The following is a 16,200-nucleotide window of genomic DNA, read 5'->3' on the forward strand; positions in this document are numbered from 1 at the left end:
AATGCATGCCACTGGCTACTTTCAGCAGCGGACACAGGGCTTCTTCACCCTGCCCTGACCTCAGGTCAATCAGCACATCAAACAACAGTTATGTCACTGAGTCAGATGGGGTGATCTGTCGTAAGGGGAGCTGCAGGGAGCACTAGGGAGTGGCTGCTCTGCACGTAGCCCAGAAGGCTACTGAAATCTATAGGATTTCTCCTGAGGCTGACAGGGGGCTGTGCCTTTTATTGCCCCCTTTCCACCAGCAAAGCATGACCCAGTTACGAACCCAGTTGGAATGTTGGGAGGCCCGACGCTCTGGGCGTTATGCACCCAGGCAGGGAGGTAGGCAGCCTCTTATGTAACAGGAGTCATGTGAGTGCCTTTGTGCACACTCTGGGAAGTCAGGTCTTGTCAGGTAGCGACACTATGCAAATAGGAGGCCATTATGCAACGGGCCTGTTTACGCAAGAGCACACATACACAGACCACACAAACCAAAATACGCAGATACATGGCCCATAAGCAGCATACACACTCACACGCATGCAAACACACGAGCACACAGATGCACACACGCATGCACACACACCCACACCACCCTGCCAAGCTGGGATAATGCAGTTGCCCTGCAAACAGAGCAGCTCCCTCCCCTCTCAACCTTGCTGTGAGGTTAGCAAAGAGTTGCGTTGCCGTAGCAACCCCTGGCTGGCTGTGGGGAGGCGATGACGTGCTTGGCTGCAGAGCTTGGACCTCTCCCAGCAGACTACTGTTCCTCTTCCTCTCTGACTTGCCTTCCTGCTCTCCCTCCATGACCCAAACTCACTTTCCCTTTTTCTGGGATGCAACTCAAAATGCCAGTGAGTTCAAACTCCTCAGGATGGTTTCTGCGCTGCATATGAAGGCTAGCCTGGAGAATGTGCCCAAGCTGCTATATACTGACAACTGAACATCTCTCATTTTCTCATTTGGAAGACATGCTCTGTCACTTCATTTTTTTCTGTTGCAACCACTTAAGCTGCAGGGTAATAACCTCAATTCTTCACACCACAGCTTCGAAGCCCTGAGATAATATCTACTTGTTGAGATTCTGCTCATGCCTTTCTAAAGGGAGTGCTTTTACTAGTTCCATTCATTTGCAGGCTAGACATGTGAGCGTGGCTCCTCATTAACACTTTCCACCCACCCTCTCGTGCGCTGTGTGCTCTTGAACCCACTGCCCCCACCTACCTGGATGACGGTGTTCCCACCCTCCAGCAGTGCGATGGCCAATAGGATGCTCTCCTGGAAGATCCGGTCGCTGGTAGCATTCATGATAAGGTCGATGACCAGATCGGAGGCCCCCTCCTTATCCAGGTGGCACTGGACCTCTGCCAGGCTCAGCTCCCCTCGACCTCCAACCCCAGAGCTGACAACTGGCCACAGAGCAGGGCAGTTAAGAAATGATCATCATCTGCCTCGGTACTTATGCATTCATCCTCCAGCTGCATGAGAGAAAAATTGAGGCTGGCCACAATCTGTTATCATATTTAATTATTAAATGCATAATTTAGGAGTTTGGCTTTTTCCATCATATTATATATGCCGTTTGGTGGATGCTTTTATCCAGTGCCTTACAGAACCATCGGTGCATGCATATTTAGTGTGTGTGGCCACAGTGGGAATGAAACCCTTAACCCAGGCAGTGTGAGTGTTAGTTAGAGCAGTGTAACCAATAAGTATTTCAATTTCAGTAATAATATTACAGTTACCAATCAAAAAAAATAAAAAATAAAAAAAAGTTGAAAAAGAAATGATCACGCTTCAGATTCCTGAAGGTAAGAGAGGATGAAGTCATAATTTTTTGGTGGTGTAAAGGAAAAGTAAGTAGCGTAAGGAATTACTGCTCTGAGAGAATAATAAGTAGTACTTTTAAACTAATGAATCATGGAAAATAAATTACTTTTGAGTAAAGAGCCCAGAACTGGTTTACAAGAATTGTATTATGTTACGAGAAGTTGCATGCGATGCAGGAACTGGGATACAGAGGAACCACAGGTATCATTCCTCTCCATTCAGCCAGATGGATAACAATATAACACTGCATATATCTCTAATCCATGGATGTATGTAACCTCCTACTGCTGCTGCCGGCTCCTACAGCCACCCATGGAGGCAGTGGTGAGATAACAGCCCCCATCGGAGCCGTCTCTGGCTGGGTGAGCCGGTGCATCAACAACCCATCCCAGTCTGGATGGAGCACGGCTCTCTGGTCGCCTGGCAACAACACGGCCTACGTTAGGCTGAGGAGAGAGCCTGTATGCTCAGCAACAGAGCCGGGGTCCAAGGGCTTAACGGAGGACAAGGCCATGGCCATGAATAAGAACTTATTATTTTTTCTACCCTCTGAAGCGCTAGAAATGAAGAATGAGTCATATCTGTGATTAGAGCCAGGGAGCAACTCACTGGAATGACAGTTATAAATGTCAGTTATCAACAATCCAGTGTATTTGTGAATGTCAGTCAGGACTGAGCGAAGACTGAGAGACGGATGGATGGAGAGAACACTTTTTACAACGCATGTCTACACGCCAGAATACCATGCACATTTGCACATCATGTATATTGCTCTAAATTCACAAATCTGCTTTCCTCTGATTCACATATCCCTCCAATTGTTAGACTGCATATATAGATACTTTTATAATCCTTCCATACATTTCATACTGCACACATATTGATGTTCCACCAATTTCATACTACATATATGTATTATTTTTGTGATATTTTTCATATTATTGCTATGCTGCACTCATCTCACCTTTGCCTGAATAAGTCATACTGCTGTTGTTTTGCACACCCTAATAATTCTGTAATCCAAACTTCCCACTCAAGCATTCTACTTAACATGTGTTGAAACTGTCAATTGCATACAGTATGTTTATATTACCCCAATTTGTTATATTCTTGCTTACATTTTATTTATGTTTATATTGTATTTTTTCCTGTGCTGTATCCCATTACTTTTTGCTGCCACAGTGTCATTAACGTTTTATCTCATCTTATCTTTATGAACATAAACACACAGACACACAGATGTAGGTACACACACCTGTAGGAGATTTCCCCTGTGCTGGAGAAGTGACCGGACCGTTGCTGAAAGTCGTGAGACTATCTCTCCTCCCGCCAGGTTTGAAGTTCCCATAGTATCGATTGACCAAAATCTGTCGGAGGGCTTCTCCCTATCAAAGATAGTGGATGTTAGGAGATGAAGTCCCAATACAGTTATCATGACACAGGAGCACAGCTGGAACCCAATATCAATGTTATTGAGCCAATGTTACAAGGTTACAAAAATTTGCTGTAACAGCTGATGTCCTTTTAGACCTGCCTAAGAGAATCCGAAGATATAAATGACTGCACTGAAGGTATTATATAAATCTAGCAGTAAAGAAAATAAATAATACACAAAACTAGTAAAAAGAAATGTTATTCTGCTTCTCTTATCAGTGCTACTGAAAGAGTTTGCATGATCCATTGTGAACTTTCACCTTTGCTCTTCAGCAGCCTTGAAACCTAATAAGGTTCTCCTCCTTAGACCGAGTGAGTAAGCTTAGTCAAAACAACACACGCCATCTTCTTATTTGACCTTTGCCCTCTGACCTCAGGCATTGCTGAATAAGCCTGTTCAAAGGCCACACTGCGCCCCAGAGATGACCCCTCCCATCTCCACACATGCTGACACTCACTGGACCCACTGTTGCCCCCGTATTGGTCTGGTGTAAATCAATGCTACCCTCCAGGTCGACCTGGACCAAACACATCATGCGCCGTCAAAAACCGTCGTCAACACTGACACTTGATGTGCATCTGTTGAACTATCTCACGTGTTACACATCAATACCCTCACCAGTGGCCTGTAAGTAAGAGAGACATCCTGTCAGTGAGCGGCCATGCTGTGGAAGCAGTGTGACTGTGAGCGCACCAGCACAGCCAGTTGTCAATCAATAAGGAGCGGGCCTGGACCGGACCAGGCCAAACTCAGATTGCTCAGTACCTACCCTCCTTTGATCCTCCAGTTGCTTCTGCGGCTGGTTGGGATCAAGCTCCTTAAACGTGAGGTGAGTTAGCAGAAAGCAATAAAATAAGAATAAAAAGAAACAAATCAAATAAAAGAAGTTGTAAAGGAAATTTGGAAAACAAAGTAGAAAAGAAAATAGGGTGTTAATACAGTGCAAATTAGTCACTTTACTAGCATGCAGGGGAATTGGGGGCAAATTGCATCATGCAGTTAATAGAGGGAAGTGGTTGTGTCAAGGTAGACGTGGGGTAGGGTCGAAGTCATGCAAGGCTCCATGCGGGGGAAAACGTTTGTGTCTTTATAACACATCAAATACCAAAAAGTGGTTCACTGACGATAAATAAAAAGAGCTTATTTCAAACTCATTCATAAAGTCTACATTTCAACATCACCGTTTGTTCTTCAACTTCAAAATGAGATATAAAAACTCTGACTACTCCGCTGCCCACTCTTGACATTTTGGGTAATTTCAAACACAGGTACACTTTGGCATGTGGTGACTCCCTCATTACTTTACAGTCAGAGTGGCTAAAGAAACCATGCTAATTATATAAGAGGACGACAGGCTGCCAGAGGGGGAGAAACACAAGCCATGAGAGTGGGCATGAAAAAAAAAGCCCTGCCCAGGTTACATAATGGAGCTGTGCACTACTGACACACTGTAAGCACTCATGTTCCAATCTGGCATGGAAAAACACCTCACCCATGACTCCAAACCCCCCCACACTGAAAGAAGGTCAGGAAATTGGACTTCACTCAAAAACCGAGGGGTGGACAGAAAGATGAATGGAGGGAGGGAGGGAGGGGAAGGACGGGTGAATGGATGAGTGGGAGGCAGGACAAAAACACGGGTCAATACGTAGCATAAGTTCCACAGAGGGAAAAATATGCGTGCATTTTGGTGTGTGGACCCACCAAAGAGGAAATGTGGGGACGGGTTTTGACTCTTATCCATCTAGATAAGCGAGGGACGTGTAAGACGGAACGCAAGTGTAATGGAATGGAGCTAGTAGGTAGATAGGACGCATGATCTCTGATCAGCAGTGACCCATATTGATGTGCCAATATGGGTCTTGAACACACCTCGGGTGGGACTTCAGGCTCAGGTGGAGGTGCCAGCTGATTGGAAATAAAAGGTTGTTGTTAGTCAAGGTTTGAAGATGTCAAATTAGTCATGTTGTCGCTGCCTTTCAGGACTCCAAAGAGCAGCGTCCTCCCTGAACACCCTACAGTAGCTAATGAAATACTGATACTCCAGGCTTCTAGTTACTGATGCAGCAGTGCCTGGCCCTCCTCTCTGTGCATCTGCCAGTCATGTGCACAACTGCACATCAGAAAAGTGCATGATAAGCCAGGGCAGAGAGAAAGTGAACAAAGGGAAACAAAACATGCTGCTATCTGACATCTTGGTGATGATAGCTGGCTCACAGTATATATGAACTTTGGCTTTACTTTGGTGTGTCGTAGTGTCCGTGTGTCTTCATGGAGCTAGCCATATGGCACATTATGGATGACAAGCACCATTAACCTACTTGCAGTAGGAAAGTAGCTTTGCTTTGGGTCAAGTGGTTGTAATGTGGTGTGGATTAGTTTAAAACGAGAAACTATTTTGTGGGTGTGTGTACAAAAAAAATCTACCTAGTGCCTACACCATATATGCTTGGCTGCCGAAGACCGACTTAGCTATTTAAAAGTGATATGTGTAGCATTTTTTGTTTCGCAAAATGAAGACCACATTTCCCGTAAAACCTCTTGCTTCCTGTTGCAAAGAGGATGTTGTTACTTGACCCCCATACTCCTCCCTGCCGTTGCTCCGAGTTTTCAAGAGCAAAAAGAAGAATTAGAGCTGATAACAGTGTTGATAAAGCCAATATGCATTCTGACCAGGTAAGCCAACATGAAGTTGAAACTATTCAGTTAGAATAGTGGAACTGGAATAAACTTGTGTATTACTTGCAAAGCAAAATGGTTCCTGTTTTGTGCTGTAAAGTAATCCAGCAAAATCTGTGTGTATAGAGGACAGTACAGGCTGTCCATCTTGTGATTGATTGTCTTGTTTGTAATTACATTAATGTCTTAAAATGAATGTGGTAATGATTTATTAATGTTAAAATGCTACATGTACCCTGTGATTCATACCGATGTACAGCTTGGTGCTGCTCCGTTAATAATGAGGGGGCAACTGAGTGTAGACTTTGTAGACTCATACAAAGTTTGTCTGAACTTTTAGATCCAAAATCTAAATGAGTTTGATATAACAGTAGCGACGCCCATCGCAAACCTCAAATTGCACCCTTATCAGTCACCTTTTCCATCTTTTCTATTCTTTAGAGAGCTGCACAGTGATGGAAAATCACAGAGTAGGATGCAGGACAAATACTTCTCTCTTCTCTGTGGCTAGATGAGACAGGAGTGAATGTTGACTAATACTGACAGAGCTGTCATGGGGCATAAATATAACATATGTCAAAGCTCAATTTCAGTGCTATTCCCAAAGTTAGGGGGCTCAACAAAGCAGGTTCTAACATGCAGGAAAAGGAGGTTAAAAATAGAATATAAAGAATTTATATATAGAATATAAAACAAAATAAAAGCTTAGATAAAGCTTAGTGGTCTGCAGTAGTCATTGGCAGGTCTGCTATAGATACAGTTCATGCTTTAAAAATAAATAAATAAAAACACATGCAAAATTGACAACCAAAAAATGGTCCATAAATGAAAACACTGAGCAACTCAGCTGACACATTAAGACTAAGTCACTGACATTGATATTCAGATTTGTCGTTGTCCTCCAGTGGATTAAGACATTTAAATTCCAGTGGCTTGGGGAAATAAACAACTTACTGAACTGAGAGAGCTCATAAAAACGCATAAATAATAATCACTAACTCACTGGTGTTGAGGGGACAGCGAAATTGAATAGTACAAGGCGAAACCCACTGTGGGGATATGTCTCCCTCAGTAAGCCAGTCATGGTGGTTTAGGCTGATTAATTGTGCAACTGGACAGGAATTTCCCTCTATCAAGCCCCTGTTCACGTCAACACACTGATTTCCACAGAAAAAGTGATGATGCATGCAAATGAGGCTACAGTCGAGAACCCTCTCTAAAGTCTTCTAATTCAATTCAAATGTAATCGAGGTACGTCGGAGTCTGACGCGCGTGGCGGAGCATGACAATCATCATGTGAATAATCTGACCTCATTTGCTACCTTAACTGCTGTAAACAGCCTGTGTTTTTCTCATATATTATATGTTGCATCAGCTGGACAGCTGGACCCTGTGACTGCCAACATCAGTTCCACTTTTCCCAGAGTGCCTGAGAAAACCTCCACAGTGGCAACGCCAGGCATTTAAATACAATGGAGTATAAAGGCATATGGGAAAAAGGAGGCTGTTGAGGTCAGTGAATTGACCAGTGGTAGAAAAATGATCATATTCCTCTGTGGAATTTGCACCTGTTTTGGGGGGCCTGCATCCGGGGTGCCAGCAGTCACTCCTTCCTTCTGCTTAGAATTACATAACCTGGCGCCCCGACACCTCCCCGCCACAGTGCCGCCACCTCAACCCTCACACACACACACACACACACACACACATAGTATTCTATCCCTGCCCTGATCAACCCCACCCCACCTCACCAGGGAAAAGATAGAGGAAACAGGTAATCAGACAATCAAAAGAAATGGAGTCTTCAGGGAGAGAGACAGAGGGACGGTTTGTATAGCTCTCCTCTGACAATGAGAACTTGGCACTCGGCCCTGCAACGGCTGCAGACCTCAAACAGTTAACAGGTGTTGTGTTGGGTTAAGTGCACACCCGCCCCCCCAACGACAACCACCCAACCCTCCCCAGGCCCGCTCTCTAGCCCGCGCCGGCCAGGACGAGGCACGGCACTGCCAGTGTCTCCTGCAAAACATCTCCGCTGCACTTTTATTGGCAATTACCACTGAAGGTCACGCATCAGCGGAGAGTCTGAAATTCCAGGGAAAAAAAAAAAAAACCACAAGAGAAGATCGTTGGTTCTTATGTAACCGCTGCCTGAGAGCTGGCTGGAGCCCAAGAATCGTGCAGCATTAAGGTAGGGAAACTGGGACAGTGCTGCGTGGTCCTGGGGAACGTCTGCAGCTCCCCCTGTAGGCCGAGACGGAAAAGGCAGCCCGGAGTCTCCTCACCTCACCCGCAGGAGCAGGCAAGGGGATAGACGAGGACAAGCAGAGACCGACTGAGGCTGTTTGGCTGATGGGAGTGGCAGCGCTGCGTGAGTTGCAGACTGGCAAAGTTAGAGAAAACCAGAGAGCGGAGGAGAGAGGAAAGCATGGTAAAGAAAGTGAGATGGGGAAAAGGATAATAAGATATGTAAAGGGAAAGACAGAAAGACAACCCCCCCCCCCCCCCCCCCGAAACATCACATCCTTTAAAAAGAAACAAAAGAAACAAAGAAAAGACAAATAGGAGAAAGAAGGAACAGAGGAAAGCAATACAGAATTAAGAAAATCATGGGGGAGTAAAAGAGAGCGAGTACAAGTCCAGTGAATGTACCGAGGCAGGTGGTGGCAGTAGTAGTGGGTCAGAACAATGAGGAGATTGAGATCGGCTGGCACTAACACAAACGGTGAGCGAGCTGGAGAGACGCATTCACACACACACACACACACACACACACACACACACACACAGACTGCCATACTCTCCCAGCATAGAAATCATCTCCCTTACATAACCCAGGCACAAAACCCATCGCCATATTATCTCAGCAAACCCGATTACATCACCGCTATATGAGCGAGACATCATCTCCGTCTGACCCCATCAACCCCTCGCCGTCTCTCAAACGAGGGAACACGCGTGCACATGAGGGACGGCACATGAACGCACACGCCAAATGATGCGATCCAAGCTTCGCGACGAGGATCGTGGGCGGTGTCGCCTCTTGGCTCACATTTTGCCTAAGTTCTATTTCTGGAAGAATTAAATAACCTCTGCTAATAGGCGGATTGTCATTCCTCTCTCACATCACTCTGCCTGGATGTGCGCGCACATAAAAACCCACCCAACGGACAGACGGGGCACGCCGGGTGAGAAACCACCAGAGGCACGGCGGGGTCAATCTAACAGTAGTATAACTGACAGCTGCATCCACTCCTAGAGACATGTAGGGGGTGGGGTGGCTCTCCCGTAGCGGTAGGTCAGATGGGAGCAGCGGGCTAAACGCTGCTGTTGAGGGGAAGTTGGGGCTTTGGCCTGCCTCAGGGCTGCCAGAGACACACTAGACCACTGGGGGGCCCTCCTGCATACACACACGTGCTGCCAGCCATCGGTTAGGCGTGTGTGTGCGTGCGTGTGTGTGTGTGAGTGTGAGAGAGATAGAAAGAGAGACAGCATGTGTTGGCGGGGTTGAGGGAGTATGTGTACATTCTTGAGATACTACATATGGGAGGAGCGGGTGAAACAACAAAGCGCTCGTCTCTGAGAACAGTCCTGTTTTTGTGGAAGCTGGGGATTTCCATGACTGAGATACAGCATGTAAGGAGGGAGGGAAAGAGGGAGGGAGGGAGGGAGAGAGAGAGAGAGAGAGAGAGAGAGAGAGAGAGAGAGAGAGAGAGAGAGAGAGAGAGAGAGAGAGAGAGAGAGAGAGAGAGGAAAGACTGAAAGACTCAGAGCATGTCTATTCCTTTCCTGTGGAAAGACCCTTTTGGACAGTTTCTCCATTTCCCCAACCAATATCACTGTTTACTTCCCTCACACTCACTCACCACACTCTTGATTCAGATATTGTACTGTCTGCCTGTTCATCACTCTCCAGTGTTATTTTCCTGCTGGCTCACATATTCATAATAATGATAATATATCGGTATATTTAATAAAATATTCATATAGCTCTTGGTTTTGCTCTAACCACGTGCTTCCTCCCAGTAGTCCTGGCTAAATGACTGAATCCATTTAATCAGAGAATATAAAGAGTAAGCATCCAAGAGAACTCAAATCACCGACATATCACTCTACCTTATCTTTCAGTATTAGGCTGTAAACCAATTTGTGCTATGCTGACCAAGGTTATTTTAGTAAACTAAAAGACAAAAGACAAAAACCAAAAACTAGGTGTTAAAAAACATTGTCGTAAACTAAAATGAAAATAAAAAACGACACAAACGTATGTGAATATGTGTTTGTATTGCACAATACCTTTTGAACTTCTATCATTACACCTTTAAAAATACCACCCTCACTAAAAATACTGCAACTAGAACTGAAACTAAAACTTTGTAAAACTTAAAAACTCAACAAAAACTACCAAACCCACGCTGAAAACTAAAATTAAACTGAAATTGAAGGAAAAAAAAGAAACCCTAACCCAAAAAAAACAAAAAAACAAACGGAAACAAATGGAAAATCCCAATCTATAATATCACTGGTGCTGACAGTGATGAAGGAATGAATAATTATTACGCAACCTCCAGCGACTGTAAACAGATTTGAGCGGGACAGGTGTCCTGCGGAATTTCTCATCAGTCAAAATGTGATGCCTCTTTAGTCCCACCCATATGGCAAAGTCGCCCCTATTCCCTGAGAGGGCCACTCACAATCACAAACCGGAGAGGGGACATCTGTTTTCTCCACTTCCTCTAGGCCACAGGTCATTGCCACACGGACAGCATGCACACCACCACACACAGTCCAGCCCCTGTGGTCTAAGGGCGATATTCAGTTTCTAGTGCTGCATATATGGAGTCGCCCCAGCTATATATACACTCACACCTGCTCTTGCAAACGTGGCAAAGGGCTCAGGAGAAGAATACTCTCCCTGACCACCATCCATCAAAAGGGAGCTGCGCGGCATATACGCTACCCCACACCCCCCCCCCTCACCCCCTCTCTCTCTTCCAAGCTTCCCATAACTGACATATCCAGTGCCTACGTTTCCAGATACAAGCCAACACACCCCAAAGGAATATGACTAAGCCATGTTCAGATCTGTGTGTCAGTATGTCACTGGCCAAAAGGAAATAAAGTGCAATTATTTGTTGAGTAACGCTAGTCTCATAAAAGGACTTTTACGAGTTGTACAACTGTTTTGATACAAACAGTCGTAAAAAAGGAGTCACAAAAAGTAAACCTCCAATCTGGTAAGACTTTGTAGTGGTTAAGTGCAATAACGCTGTTTGCTTTGCCTGAATTCTTCAGTATACTGAATATACTCAATTGAAAAGGATCCTTAATCTGAACGTTAGGACAGGGCTCTAATTCCTAATAACTAACTAGTTCCTTTACTTAAACAGTGCACTCCAATATGTGTGCTTAAAGTACACAAGCACAGAAAGCCACAAAAGACAGACACATTGCATTTTAGTGAAAAATAACGAGAGCTAGACATGCTACAGGTGAACTACATTTTGACATGGAGAATAGGAGGAGTTCTTACAGGCACGCTACAGAAAGAAGGATGGATCAAGCTGCTGACAGATGTCACAACAGAGAAGGTGATGCTGGAAAGTCTACTTGCAGCACAGGCACATCTACGCTACTAGTGGAAGACAGAAATCAAATGTAATAAGAGTAGTAAGGAAAATGATCAACCTCAGCCACATCCATTTCATCATCAAAGGCAATCAGCTGGAAGAGAAAAAGTATAGGGAGCAGAGAGTTAGTAGAGCTAGATTAGTGAGATACAGCTCGGCTTGTCAGAAATGTACACACACACACACACGCACACACCGTGTCAAGTTAGTGAAAACAGTGAAATGACAGCGTGTTAAAGCCCCAAGCCAGAAAAAAATTTGGCCATATACATTTTAGGTGTATACATTTACATTTTAGGAGTTTGAATTTGGGATTTTCAACTTCCACAAGCCTCTGTAGCAAACCTTTTAAAGCATACATGTAAAACTCACAAGTAGCTCAAAAGCTCTGTCTGTCAGTTTGAAAGAGAAAAATGTCATGAATTAAAACATAAAGAAAGCCAATAGCGGGTTGACAGCATTTCAAACAGGTGGAGCCATACTGCCATTGTGGATTGAGGCTTTAAAACGCTGGTCAGAAAACAAGCTGATAGAGTTGGATCTATTAATTTGAGATTAGTACAAGAGGCCATTGAATGGTGTGTAAAATGGTGTGTATTAGTGAGGAAGTTGCAGCATGCTTGTGTTGTTAATAGTCCCAGTTGATGTCCATTACTTAGATCATTTGGATTCAGGATATTCTGTATTTTGGGTGGAAAGCAGTGAGGGAATCTATTTTTCTTAAGTATGTGCCAACATTTGCCAATAATAAAACAGGACACAACGCAACAGAGCATTTAGAAACTCCCCTGGTTACAGTAACTTCAAATGACAGACTAAATAACACAAAGACCGTTTCCTTTTAGTGTGCCAAATGGGTTCCAGGGGTGACCAAGGAGAGGTCAGCCTCTTATATCATTTTGACCCCTTTTACCCCCTCAGCCCTGCACTAAACTCTGCGCAGTGGGACGGGGCAACTGTCTCCTGACATGTCATGACACGGTTTCAACTCTTGGTACACCCATGTGTGGAGGGACCTTGGGGAAGAGTACAGGTAGATGATGTGAAACAGGAACAGAGGAGGTACCTTCTCCCCATAGCCCCGGTCTTTGGTCATCATTTCCCTCAGGGTCTGCAGGACTTTGATACACAGACGCTCCTCATTCTCCTCCAGTAACTGCTTGGTGTGTTTGATCAGTCTGGTCGGGGAAGAGAGAGAAGCGTCAGTAGATATAATTGAGTACAGGAAGACAGCGACTCTCCTAACACTCTACCACCAGTGATCACACCTCTAATCCTATATGATTATCACATTTCCATCCTGCAATGCTTCTCCTCTAGCCCCAAACACGCATATAGCATATTTAAATGTGTTGATAGCCTTGGTAAGACTGTTCGCTTTCAATGGCCTGGTCTAAAAACTTTCCTTAATGCACTGAGCTTCTATACCTTTTCTTTAATAAAACTCCATTACAATGCTGCTCATCCACTCCTTTGTTTTACCTCAGCAGACCTTGCAATTCCCAACAATATATATAAGTAGTGTTCAGAACATACCCAAAATATACCCAATAATAATGTGCAGCGCAGCGCCATGCAATGAAGGAATAATATCCCATCCCTGCTTCAGATGTTTGTGCTATTTGAAAAAATAAGCTTAAGGAACTTGCTTGCCTTAATATAACCATTCAACACTGTGATGTCAACATTCAACATTGTAAAATAGAACAACAAATTTTAGTTTACACAAGGTATACAGGGGTCGATTAGTGCATTGGAGATCATGCACTACTGAGGCATAAGAATCCAAATACATTCAAGCGTCCCTCAATTTAGGTCGAGGGGTCCGGGAAACGTGCTGTCCTAATTTCCCCGGCAGATCTCTTTACCCATCAGAGAACTCTGTAAGGAGCCTGCTGAGTCCCCACTGATTCCCCGGTGCTGTGCGTCAGTGTCCTAACTGAGAGAGAGCTGGTGCAGGTTCACGTGCCATTCCACAAGCTAATCCCCTGTGGCAGCCCTGAGTAGTAGGCTAATCCCCGCAACAATAACGGCTGCAAGTGTCCAGCCACGTCTCCCGTAATCCAACCTGAGGCAACTTATCAGGCACAACATAACACAGATTTTGCATGTGTGCATGCGTGCCTACGTGCGTGCAACACATGTGAGAGTGACGCCCTGGGTCGCTGTTAAGACTTCGGGGTAGGGGTGGGCGATATGGCCCTAAAATAATATCACGATATTTCAGGGTATTTCTGCGATAACGATATTCTTGACGATATGTCAAAATACTGAAAAATATTTTATTATTCATTTCAAGAACACACAATTGCAACAAAATAAGTGTTATAGTTTTGTATGTCAGCATAAACAAAACAGTTTGCCCTCAAATATTCAGTAAAAACTAAAAAATAATCTCTCAGTTATTTTGTCTGCTTGGTTTTGAACTCACAGTAGCTGTTGAGCTCTCCTCGCGGGATTTCGTACTGAACCGGGTGCTTCTGCTTGAGGGGGTGAAATAAGTTTGATGTATTGCCCCCTTTTGTTGTTACAGTCTTCTTGCACTGCTTACATATTACCGTGGTTTGTTGTACATCTGCTCTTTTGTAACCAAACCACTTCCACACTACTGAAGTCGCTCCCCTTTTTGGAATTAACTCCTCCACCGTGGAGCTGCTTTCAGCCATGCTTGTTGTTGCTGTGCGTAACGCACGTAACGTACGTCACACCGTTACGCAGCGTAGCGGTGTGACGTCAACAAGTCGGAATATTGCCATTATCACGATATTAATTTTTTTTATCATATTAAAAATTATACCGGTATTATCATGAACGATACGATATGGCACACCCCTACTTCGGGGTACATCCTGCTCATTTACTGTACTCCGCTAGTGCAGTACAGAGAATAAGCCCACAGCTTTTGTGCATACGCTGCCACAAAGCTGATATTCTGACAAATCTGCCATTCAGTAAAAAAACAAAAGCTTGAAAAGTCCCAAAGATTTATTTGGTCAAGGTGGCCATTATTTCTCAAATCTAAAACAAACTCAGAATCACACATCTAAGACATCTTATTGATCATATACATATTAACAATCTCAGTGTTGATTATTTAATCTTAGGGAGGAGGAAGACTACTTGAAGCCGAGTTGTGTGGTTTAAACGTACTTTGATATGAATCCTCCGCTCTCGCACTTCTTGCGAGCTTCTGTGTTCTCGGGGAAGAGCAGCTCTGGACGATGCAGGACGTCCACCAGCACTGAGAGCTCAGCTTGGACCAGCGGCCTCAGACGGTCCTCCAGGGCCGACACTATGTCCTGCAGAGCACAGAGACATACAACCAGAGCTAAGACAGAGGATGAAAAACTGTATTTTCACTAGAGGACCAACTGTTTGGGAGCGATTCTTGGAAATGGTTAACAGGTACTGTTTGAAAAGTTAAAAGCCTTTATTTTACATTGGCAACCTGAAAAGTTAAAACCGACCAACGCAGTACAGCTCGAATGAGTCTTCATCAGATTAAGCCCAAGTCCCTCTTTGGTTTTTCATGTTTTCTTTTTGCTTTTTTTTTTTTACCACAGGTATTACACAGTATTTAAAATGCTAAAGTCCCTCAGCCATCTCAGTTTATTATTATTATCCTAAAGTGTCAAAACACAGCAGACATTTCAAGAAGATAATACCAAAATTTTTGAATAAACACTTAGCAGCCCCATTGAAAATTGAAAGAATCTCTTGAGATGAATGTGTTGAAACTATACAAATTACTCACAACAGTAACTAATTGTACATCATATTGATATATTATTAGATGCAGTTGACTTAGAACCAACTAGTTATAATCTATCAATTTATGAAGAAAATTGCTTACATATCTTATTTCTTAATGAGGAATCATGCTTACTTACATTTTCCTCTGACTTAAATTTGGTATATAGGTGGTTGTAACCCTATTTTTAAGAATGTATTACCTCATTGAAGTACAAGTAAAATCCTGATTTGAAGTGTATTGTCAGGGAAATTTCAAAATGGTTTTCAAAAGGTTCAACCAATTTTATTATCACTTGTTACAACCCAAAATGAAATCAACCAATTTGATACATGCTGGTTAAAAATGTACATCCAAACAAATAGATAAACCACCTCAGTATAATGTATAGTTGGATGTTTTAAGATGAAAAATAGCATGTCTTAAGTAGTGCATTTACTACAACCATATTAATACCGAATTAGTTCCCTATCTTGGGTCATCTAAATTTGGACTGTCTTGCCGCAGTTAAGTTTTGCAGAAATATTTGTATGCAGGGACCAAGCAATACAACTAGACTGTTACTCAAAGGTCTAACATTACTCCTCTGGCAACTGAGCCTCTGACTTGGACTTTTAAAATCAATTGTACATGTATCTAAATGGGTTATTTCACCCAAGAAATCCAACCGCTGGCAAACTCAAAAGCATCCCCACGATTGCTTCATGAATGAATGGAAGAAGAGCAGAAGTTGACATATCCAGTTCCCCAGACACGACATCAAACAAAACAAAACAAAACATGTGTAAGGTGTCTATGAGCTGTGGCCACAAGGTCCCACTTCTCTACGCACTCCCTGGTGATGCATAGTGTTGAAATATGCAAATCAGTAAAGTTGCATCATCGAA

At 43.7% G+C, this 16,200-nt stretch overlaps 1 protein-coding gene across 1 annotated transcript in view; it reads right to left on the reverse strand.

The window, feature by feature from the left end:
• itpr1b (inositol 1,4,5-trisphosphate receptor, type 1b) overlaps positions 1-16,200 on the reverse strand; it is an 87,110-nt gene that overhangs the window by 36,327 nt on the left and 34,583 nt on the right. The window contains exons 36-39 of the mRNA XM_078283845.1: positions 14,713-14,861; positions 12,629-12,740; positions 3,070-3,203; positions 1,213-1,390 (exon numbers count right to left, since the gene is read on the reverse strand). Coding sequence (XP_078139971.1) covers positions 1,213-1,390; positions 3,070-3,203; positions 12,629-12,740; positions 14,713-14,861 — 573 coding nt within the window. The remainder of the gene's footprint in view (positions 1-1,212; positions 1,391-3,069; positions 3,204-12,628; positions 12,741-14,712; positions 14,862-16,200) is intronic.

The sequence above is a fragment of the Centroberyx gerrardi genome, chromosome 5 (genome assembly GCF_048128805.1).
Source record: "Centroberyx gerrardi isolate f3 chromosome 5, fCenGer3.hap1.cur.20231027, whole genome shotgun sequence".
NCBI classification, from domain to species: domain Eukaryota; kingdom Metazoa; phylum Chordata; class Actinopteri; order Beryciformes; family Berycidae; genus Centroberyx; species Centroberyx gerrardi.